General features: G+C 40.0%; 1 protein-coding gene across 1 annotated transcript; it reads right to left on the bottom strand.

Annotated features, from left to right (window-relative positions):
- Positions 1-3622: 3622 nt before the first annotated feature.
- Positions 3623-4552, bottom strand: LOC122709311 (olfactory receptor 4C6-like). The gene has a single exon (XM_043926612.1). It carries the CDS (start codon positions 4550-4552, stop codon positions 3623-3625), a length of 930 nt encoding a protein of 309 aa, XP_043782547.1.
- Positions 4553-11251: the final 6699 nt, after the last annotated feature.

Below are 11251 nucleotides of genomic sequence, written 5' to 3'. Positions count from 1 at the left end.
GGAGTAGGTCCCCACGCCTTCCACCAGGGGATCTTCCTGACCCTGGGATTGAACTAGCGTCTCTTATGTCTCCTGTGTTGGCAGACATGTTCTTTACCACTAGCATCATCTGGGAAGCCTATGTGCAAAGATGTTTGATGCCAAATTGCTGAGTTATCCATAAACACATGGAGGATTTGATTTTTAATTATTATTCTAATCAAAATTATTCTGATGCCCATAATTCTTTTTGAACTTAAAAGTCAAAAAACAACAGATTTCTTGATCAGAAGAAATTTGTTTAATTTTCACATCTCGCCTTGCATCAGAAGAAACCTGTGTAATTTTCACATCTCACCTTGCATCACATTCCCTCCTGTCCGCTGATTATCCTGACCTTCTTCTATTCAAGCTGGCTTCTACCTTATAAGTTTTTCACAAACTTTTCAGTAGTCCCTTGAAATGCTCTTCTCACGGATGTGTTTAAGGATGATTCTATCTCATCATTTAGGTCTCAGTTTAGAAGTAACCTCTCAGAAAAGCCCCACTTTCCACCTAACTAAAGTTGCCTGGTCACATAGGCACCATTCCATTACAGTTTCTGACAATCTGTTAACACTTCATGACTTTGTTTTCATTTCTATGTATTGTCTCCTGCACTGGAATGCAATCCCCAAGGTAAAAGAGAAGCATCACCTTATTCATGACAGGTGTCCCTCATCGGACACCTCATACAATGTAACCAAATATTCTTCAGTAAATAACCTCAAAGTTTTCAAAAATAGCTGATGATAACTAACATGAAATATCTACTGTACACATGTTTTGTGTATAAAAATAAATACTGGCTTAAGTATTGTCTCTGCTTTAAATACTATGACTGATATTGTAACTATTTCTATCATATATACTATGTATTTTTAAAGCTAAGAAAACTATAACAGAATGCTAATTTAGTCTAAGACATTAGATTTCCCATATGCTAGGTAAGGGAGACTTTTTTAAAGATATCAGTGTCTCTCTGCTGCTGCTGCTGCTGCTGCTAAGTCGCTTCAGTCGTGTCCGACTCGGTGCGACCCCATAGACGGCAGCCCACCAGGCTCCCCCGTCCCTGGCATTCTCCAGGCAAGAACACTGGAGTGGGCTGCCATTTCCTTCTCCAGTGCATGAAAATAAAAAGTGAAAGTGAAGTCACTCAGTTGTGTCCGACTCTTCACCACCCCATGGATTGCAGCCCACCAGGCTCCTCCATCCATGGGATTTTCCAGGCAAGAGTACTCTCTAGTGACAGACAAAGCAAGATCTGGAGGAAAAAAAATGTCACTTGGATTATAAAATCCAGCTCTATGATGTAACAGCAAGAAAAATTTTCCCACAGTTAAAGAAAAATTTAGACCTTTACAGAGTTACTTTTTTTTCATAAAGGCCATAGCTACAGACACTAGATTCTGAAGTATCTTGACTCCCAGTGTGAGTGATTCTTATTCTGCTTCTCTAAAGGAGAAATAACAGCAGCAGAGAGTTTTGGCAGTGCTGTATTCCTTATTAAATAGTAAAGTACTGAGTACAGTACTAATCTGAAATTGTGTTTGCTTCCAAAAGTTTCCAGAAAAGACACTTGGAAACATGCAAACCAGATAATTCTAACTCCTATATTGTATATATACATAAATACACACACACACACACACACATATATTCACCTCTACTTTTCAGTATTAATTTGTAATATTAAAAAACAAGTTACTTTCACACTTATATTCATTCAAAGATATTTATTAAGCACCTACTAGCTTACTGACAGTGTTCTATCCATAGCATGAAGCAATAAACATAACCCTTGACCTTACAAGGATTACAAATTTGTTCGAAGGAAAAGGTAAAATAAAAGCCAAGAAATATACATGTTTCGATGCTGTTCTCTCAAAACATCCCACCCTCGCCTTCTCCCACAGAGTCCAAAAGTCTGTTCTGTACATCTTTGTCTCTTTTTCTGTTTTGCATATAGGGTTATCATTACCATCTTTCTAAATCCCATATATATATGTGTCAATGTATGACAAGATCCACTGCGGTATTGTAAAGTGATTAGCCTCCAACTAATAAAAATAAATGAAAAATAATAATTAAAAAAAGCTAATAAAAAAAAAGCCAAGAAATAATTTTTAAAGTATAGTTTGTGACTTTGATATTAAGGATATAATCAGATGAAGAGTTAAAGAGTAACCTAGAAGAATGGCTAGAGAAAGCCATCAGGGAAAACTTGTCTAAGGAAATGAGAGTTCATCTGAAAGAGGGGGGAAAAATGAGATAGAGACAGAGAAGAAAAACTCTGGGAAAGAGAATTTCAGGAGTAAGCAGAGTAAGAAAAGCAAAAGCCTCAAACCGGAAAAGGCTTGAATTACTCAAAAGGCAGAATAAAAAAATAGAGAGAAAGAGAAAGTGGCCAGAGCCTTGTGAGTAAGGGAATGGAGCCCAAAATGCACTGGAGAGGTGGGGAATAACAGGATTACAGAATCTTCACCTGATTTGCATGATTAAATGATGCCAGTGACTGCTATATCCTCAATAGATTGGAATGAATGAGAAGGTAAAGGCACCCTGTATGCAGGTGAGGAAGCAAAAGTTAGAGCTGGACATGGAACAACCGACTGGTTCCAAATAGGGAAAGGAGTACGTCAAGACTCTATATTGTCTCCCTGCTTATTAACTTATATGCAGAGTACATCATGAGAAACGCTGGGCTGGAGGAAGCACAAGCTAGAATCAAGATTGCTCGGAGAAATATTAATAACCTCAGATATGCAGATGACACCACCCTTATGGCAGAAAGTGAAGAACTAAAGAGACTCTTGATGAAAGTGAAAGAGGAGAGTGAAAAAGTTGGCTTAAAGCTCAACATTCAGAAAACTAAGATCATGGCATCCGGTCCCATCAGTTCATGGCAAATAGTTGGGGAAACAGTGAAAACAGTGGCTGACTTTATTTTTCTGGGCTCCAAAATCACTGCAGATGGTGATTGCAGCCATGAAATTAAAAGACACTTACTCCTTGGAAGGAAAGTTATGACCAACCTAGACAGCATGTGAAAAATCAGAGACATTACTTTGCCAACAAAGGTCCATCTGGTCAAGGCTATGGTTTTTCCAGTGGTCATGTACGCATGTGAGAGTTGGACTATAAAGAAAGCTGAATGCCGAAGAATTGATGCTTTTGAACTGTGGTGTTGGAGAATTGTGGTGTTGGAGAACTCCTTGAACTGCAAGGAGATCCAACCAGTCCATCCTAAAGGACATCAGTCCTGGGTGTTCATTGGAAGGGCCGATGTTGAAGCTGAAACTCCAATACTTTGGCCACCTCATGCGGAGAGCTGACTCATTTGAAAAGAGCCTGATGCTGGAAAAGATTGAGGGCAGGAGGAGAAGGGGACAACAGAGGATGAGATGGTTGGATGGCATCACCGACTCAATGGACATGAGTTTGAGTAAATTCCGGGAGTTGGTGATGGACAGGGAGGCCTGGCATGTTGCGATTCATGGGGTCTCAAAGAGTCAGACATGACTGAGCAACTCAACTGAACTGAACTGAACTGAACTGAAAGGCACATTGTCCTTGTAAGAAAGAACTGCTCTTGGGAGGTAAGCTAATGACCACACAAGGCCCCTTGTCTCATCCACAGTTTCCTCATGGCCTTTTTCACCTCCACGTTCCTCAAGCTGTAGATCAGGGGATTTAACATGGGTGCAACGATGGTGAAGGACACAGCCATTGCCTTGTCTATGGGGTAAGTGACCACAGGCCTCACGTACAAGAAAATACAAGGCATGAAGAACATGAAGACCACCATGAGGTGGGAGCCACAGGTGGAGAGGGCTTTACGCCGCCCTTCAGAACTGCAGGACTTCAGGGAGCAGAGAATGACCACATAAGAGGTGACGAGGATGAAGAAGATGGTGAGACACATCACCCCACTGTTGAGGATGACTAAGAGGCCCAGGGTGCGGGTGTCCATGCAGGCCAGTTTCAGCAACGGAAACAAATCACACATAAAATGATCAATGACGTTGGGACCACAGAAGGGAATTTGATACATGAAGAGAAGCTGCACAGTTGCATGGATAAATGCCCCCACCCATGACCCTCCCAGTAGTAGGCAGCACACAGGAGGCCTCATGAGGGTCTTGTAGTGAAGAGGCTTACAGATGGCCACGTAACGGTCATAGGCCATCACAGTGAGAAGGATGATGCCCACTCCACCAAAGAAGTGCTCAGCGAAGATCTGGGCCATGCAGGCTTTGAGCGAGATGGCAGTGCTCTCAGAGAGGGAGTCCACAATCAACTTGGGGGCAATGACGGAAGAGTAGGTGACATCCATGATGGACAAGGAGGTAAGGAAAAAATACATGGGTGACCTCAGACTCTGACTTGTGACCACAGTTACCACAGTGAGGAGGTTTCCCAAAACGGTGGACACGTACACGATAAAAAACACAGCAGAGAGTATTTTCCGCAGCTCCGGGTTCTTTGCAATGCCCAAAAGAATGAATTCCATCACATTGCTGGGGTTCCCCATTCACTGCGGGCTGAGGTAAGCTTATCTCTCTAAGCTGGAAAATCTACAAAAGAGTATTATTCTAAGTTAGTAATTATTACAAATTTGGGATTTTTATTTTCTGGACTCTCTCTCACACCGTCTTGCCTTACCTTTTCCTTCAGCCATCAGTACAGCAGCTAGCTGCAAACAGTCGTATCCTGATGACACCTTGATCCCTGTCATTACCCCTGTAACACCGCTAACCAGTGTATTTCTTGCTTTTCTGACACTTGCTGTTTGAGACACTTAGAAGATCCTGGTTCATCACCCTGGGATGTAAACCATGTGGCAATATGGAGAAGTAGCATACCTTTAGGAAAGCCTAGATCGCCAGTCGATAGGAGCCAGTGGATAGACGGTAACCAGCCTAGCGCAATCTAAGATTCAGTTTTGCTCCTCCCCTGTTTCACTCTCCGCTATTCACTACCTTCACTCTCTTTTCCAAAATGAACTACCTACACACAAGTCCTCTCAGCTGCTGCCTTTTAGGACCCTCAAGCTAGGAAGCTGAACTCAATGGGCATACCTAGTAACCTCAGAACATTTTATTTCATCTCATTTGTTTCATATTCTTATTGATCACTAGGATGCTCTAGTTGAAGAGCCTGCAAAGCAGGTAGGTCATATCCCAAGGCCTCTCCATTATTAAGAACTATACTCCAATAATTTCCATATCATAACAATCCAGAGAGGCAAATGCATGCTTCCTGTGCTTATCTTATTCAATAATTCTACAGTAAAATTCAATAATTAATCCAATGATGAGACTACAATGAAGAATAAATTTTTATTATAACTATAATCCGATCCTGAAACCATGATTTATAACCTTTAACTAACCTCCTGAGATTCTAATTATTTTGCAAAAATGCTGATTAAAGAAAGCAAAAGCTTAAATCTCTTTCTTTGCTCCAGGAAGACCCAGATTCAACTTGGCCTGCCTCATCCCAGCAGACAAGCCTGAGTCAACATAAATCCTTTCTTCCATTTTTTTTTTCTTGTAAAGGGGTGCACCCAAATAAAGCCAAAGATTCTAACAAATAATAAAAACATTAACAAAGCAACTAATCTGCTTTGCACTCACTATGTGACGAAAGGTGATCAGTCTGCTATTTGCATTATTACATTTATTTTCGTATCACTTGGGACAAGGTACTGTCACAGATCTCATCTTGAGGATGAGGAAACAGAGGCTTAGACACATTGAGCATCTCAGTTAAAAAAAAGTGAAAATTACAAATCCGCGTCATCTCATTTTAAAACACAAGTTCTTAGTCTTTGCCTTATACCACTAAAGAAGTGAATGGTGGCCTCCACTGGCTAAACGCACTTGTTACCACAGTTGGATGATGAGATGTTAAGAGAAGTGCTTCATTAGCCAAGGTCTCTTTGCTAGGGATACTTAAGCAGAGGCTGTCTTTGTGGACCTCTGTTAGAGATGATTGCTTTAAATGGGGAAATGGGGATGCAAGCTACACAGTTTCTGAGACTCCCGTAAACACCTAAGACCCACTCTTAGGACTATTGCTCTTGCTAAACAAAATTATACAACTTCCAGGACACTCTTTGCAAATATACAGTGTAGATTAACTTCACTCTCGCTCATCTCCGGCCTAAGAACTTCAGAAAATTTTAATAGAACAAATGAAGTGTAAAGGACATGTTCTTGGAAATCAGGATAACTTGGTTTTATTCCAGGTTGTCCCTCTCACTCCTAGTGTTGCTACATTGTTCTCTATTCTGGGCCTCAGTTTTCTTGTCTAGAGAATGAGGTAGCTATGGCAGCTTATTAGAGAACTGGGGTTCAAAGGAGCCAGCATAGAGATTCTGTTCCTTTCAAACACAACAGCTCAGCTCTTATCTACCTAAATGTTTACACTTCCAAGTAATATTTCAGCTGAACTATCTCATGACTTCAAATATTTTAAAACAAAGTACACTGTACTAGATAACAATGCCTCTTCTATTTTAATATCTATTGACTACTAGTCTGAATCTCAGCTTCCTATTTTGAAATTCAACACCCCTTGCCAAAGTAGTCGAGCTCATCTTTTTCTGTGACTCCCTCCCACTGCCATCAAGCCCATCTCTGTCAGAACACATCCGAGTGTGATTTGTACAGTGGGAAAGTCCATGAGGTCAAGAATGAGCAACTCAATTCTCCACAGCAATCAGGCCACTTACTGACCACCTGACCTTTACATCCTGTAAAAATAAAACAGTGCCACAGCAGTTAAGGTCATTAAGGGTCAAGGGGTTATTATTGAGGGTGCTGTGCTAAAATCTTTATGATTTTCTTTTTTAATTCTCACGGAAACCATATGGAATAAGACCTAGCATTATCCTGAGTTTCTAAAGCAGTGAATAAGACTTAGACAATGTGTATAACTTGCTCAAAGCCTCCTGATGCCTTTGTGACTAAGTTGATAGCTCAGGTCACTGACCACAGCTCCTCCACAAATTTTACACCCTGTCTCACAACACTCATGAAAATCAAAGGAAGCAACAGGCATGAGAATGTTTGGAGAGCTCTGTCCAAGCAGTCATCATGGTTATCTTCCATTCCTCTAAGCTCCCGGCCTCCCCTTTCTATGCTCATGTCATCTGGTAAACAAATCCATTACTCCCAGCTTTCAGCCTCACACCATCTCCCAAATCTCCTTCACCAGTTATTCTGGATATATGTTATCTGCATCTGTAAAGCTTGCATATCAGAAGTAATTCAGGTACCTCTTTAGTTAGCTAGTTTTTTTTAAGAAAATTAATGTTTATGAAATAAATTTTAAAATGACGTGGATGCTTAGGGATAGCTAATTTAATCTGTTTCTATCAAATTTTGAATGCTGCTCTCTGTACACTCTGTGTGTGTTAGTCGCTCAGTCGTGTCTGACTCTTTGCGATTCCATGGACTGTAGCCCACCTTGCTCCTCTGTGCATGGGATTCTCTAGGCAAGAATACTGAGTGGGTAGCCATTCCCTTTAAGACCCAGGGATCAAATCTGTGTCTCCTGCATTGCAGGCAGATTCTTTACTGTCTGAGCCATCAGGGAAATTTTGTTGTCAGTCACTAAGTTGTGTCCACTTCTTTGTGACCACCGGACTGCAGTGCACCAGGCCTCCCTGTCCTTCACCAACTCCCGGAACTTGCTCGAACTCATGCCCATCGAGTCATTGACACCATCCAACCATCTCATCCTCTGTCATCCCCTTCTTTTCCTGCCCTCAACCTTTCCCAGCATCAGAATCTTTACTAAGGAGTCAGTTCTTCCCATCAGGTGGCCAAAGTATTGGAGCTTCTACTTCAGCATCAGTCCTTCCAATGAGTATTCAGGACTAATTTCCTTTAGGATGGACTGGTTGGATCTCCTTGCTGTCCAAGGGACTCTAGAGCATCTTCTCCAGCACCACAGTTCAAAAGCATCAATTCTTTGGTGCTCAGCTTTCTTTCTGGCCCAGCTCTCACACCCATACATGACTACTGGAAAAACCATACCTTTGGTTATATGTATATTTGTTGGCAAAGGGAGGTTTCTGCTTTTTAATACACTACCTAGGTTTTTCATAGCTTTCCTTCCAAGGAGTCATTTAATTAAAGTTAGATATATTCATGAAATTGAATTTATCTTAAGAAAACTGTACTCAACTTAGGGCACAAGCAAACCAGTGACAGTCTCTACCTCCAGAATTGAGAATGCCATTGTCAGAGCTTGGCTGTTCTTCCTCTGACAATCAGGCTCAAATTTCCAATTTGCCATGGTTCTTTTTTTTTTTAATCATTTTTATGCTTTATCAAAACCAAGTGCTGAACCATACCTTGGGCTTCCCATTCAGTGTTAAACTGCTGCCATCAAATCCTCTTTGCAATGTTATCTCTTTCCAGTGTTCCTTGAAATACCATTGCACAAAAGACAGTCCAAACAAAGAAGTGAAGAATTTTGTTTCTTCAATTGCCTAATTATTACCTAAACTGTACATATTTCTCATTTATAGCACATCTGATGGTGTGAGAGGTACAAGGCAGTGGCTTCTCCATAAGAGGGAGGCAGAATTAGCACTCCTGAAATAATGCATGTGCAAAAGGTAAAACATCGATATGCTCTTCAGACTTCAAAAAAGATGAAATCAGCTAGTCCTTGACATCAGATTTTAGACAATTCTAAATTTATGAATTTGTAATTTTGAAATTGAGTAAGAAGAGCAACAGCATGATCAAGATATGAAGAAAATAAAGTGAAAATATGGGATACATAGTCTAAATATATGGACTTTGACATCAGAAAACCTGGATTTCATTATGGATCTTCCAGGGGTATAATTAACTAAAAGTTATTTATTCTTTCTAAATCTCAATTGCTTTTTTCAGAGTTATTATATTAAACAAATTAAGTTTCTAGTATTACAGTTTATATTTTAACATTCAATGTTATAAAAAAGTGATTTAGTTACTCAGTCGTGTCCAACGCTTTGTGACCCCATGGACTGTAGCCTGCCAGGCTCCTCTGTCCATGAAATTTTCCAGGCAAGAATGCTGGAGTGGGTTGCCATTTCCTTCTCCATATTAAAAAAAAGTATGATTAAAGTGTGAACTTAAATTATAGCTTAAATATTTTAAAATGTTGCAATGTCCTGGTATATGTTGTGTGTCTCATGAAAGTCACATACACGCCTTTTAATCCCATATATGAGTTACTTTGAGTAGAGGCATTTAGCCATACTGGAGTCCATTGGGAATAAGTAGTAAGAGCTATGAGCTAAGATGCCTCAGTCATCTCTGACTCTGCGCGTTCTTACCACTAGCACCAAGTGAGAAGCACAAGTAAGAGCTATAATGTTAAAGAAATCTATGTAAATTCATGATTTTTCACATTACGGTTTGTTCTTTCTTCTGAGCTCTATAATAAGTCAGATAACCTCTCTGTGCCTCAGTTTTATTCCCTGTAAAAATGCAAAGTAATGTTACCTACCTGAAAGGCTTGCTGCAATGATTGTAATAATACATTAATAATAATTGTATAAATGTAGAGAACTTAGATAAGTATCCCTGTTTCTTTCCCCAGAATAAGTAGAATTCTACAGACAGAAAGCCACTTTAGAACAGATCACCTGCCTTTGGGTGAGGCGTTTATCAATACATATGTGTCTGTGTGTGCAGAGTTGCTTCAGTCAGGTCCAGCTCTTTGCAACCCCATGGAACACAGCCTGCTAGGCGTCACGGTCTGTGGGATTCTCCAGGCAAGAATGCTGGAGGAGGTTGCCATGTCCTCCTCCAGGGGATCTTCCCAACCCAGGGATCAAACCTGCATCTCTTAGGTCTCCTGCAATGGCAGGCTGATTCTTTACAACTAACAACCCCTGGGTCTATTATATACTAAATTTGCTAAAAGGGTATCAGCTTAATTACTCCTGAACACCTAGTAAGGTGTATGTTTCTGAATTGACTTTAAAGGAAACCTTCAAATGCAACTGTTTTCTAAAACACTCTTCTAGCCAAAAGTAGAATATTTCAAATTAAAATAATTTATTTTCATAAATTATAAAAGCAAGACATGCCCCATGAGAAATATAGTTTATATCAATAGATTGATAGAAAGATTAAAGTCAGAAACCCTCTCCCAACCATAAGCACTCACTCATTTGATCCTCTATTAACAGCTTAGTAAATGCTCCTAAAATCTGCATTTGTATTTGGTATATATACCACCATTGAGGGATTTCCCTGAGAGCTCAGTTGGTAAAGAATCTGCCTGCAATGCAGGAGACTTGTGTTCAATCCCTGGGTTGGGAAGATCCCCTGGAGAAGGGAAAGGCTACCCTCTCCAGTATTCCGGCCTGGAGAATTCCAAGGACTGTATAATCAGTCCATGGGGTCACAAAGAGTCAGTCAGACACAACTGAGTGACTTTCACTGATTCACTCACCATCATTGATGTTTTTACTCTATATGAAAATATACAAAATATAATAATGCACTTGAAACTCTAATTACACTTCGTGTGACCATTATCTGTCAATACTGATGAATTTTCCTTGATTTTAATTTGTACTTATTATTCCATTTCATTGTTACAATATAATTCCTTTAACTAGTCCATTTTTGCTTGAAATTTATTTTAGTTTCACTATTTTGACTTACACATAGGTACTCAATGAACATCATTTACAGACATCTTCACTTATTTCTGTTGGAGAAATCTGTCATCACCAAGACAAAATATATGCATATGTTTATATTTGACAGATTCTGTAGCATTGCCCTCAAAATCCTGAAGTATCTTTTATTCCCCAAAATAGCATATTAAAAACTAATTTTCCTCACAGCTTTGCCATCACTAAATATTAAGAACCTTGAATATATTAAAAATATTGAAGTGAAAAATCATCTTGTTTTAATTTGAATTTGCTAAATCACTCAGTCTTAGAATCTCATTGGTGACGTAAACAGCAAATGTTAGTCTCCAGAGTTAAAGCTGCCTGTTAAAGCATGCCTGTGAGCTCATTCACTCAGTCGTGTTCAACTCTTTTGCGACCCCATGGACCTCTATCCATGGAATTTTCCAGGCAAGAATACTGTAGTGGGTTGCCATTTCCTCCTGCAGGGGATCTTCCTAACCCAGGAATTGAACCCACGTCTCGTGAATTGGCAAGCCAGCTCTTTACCACTGAGCCACTAGGGAGGCC

Source organism: Cervus elaphus, chromosome 1 (genome assembly GCF_910594005.1).
Source record: "Cervus elaphus chromosome 1, mCerEla1.1, whole genome shotgun sequence".
Lineage (NCBI taxonomy): Eukaryota > Metazoa > Chordata > Mammalia > Artiodactyla > Cervidae > Cervus > Cervus elaphus.
Note: the sequence above shows the minus strand (reverse complement) of the source record. Positions and strands in the feature narration are given on the sequence as shown.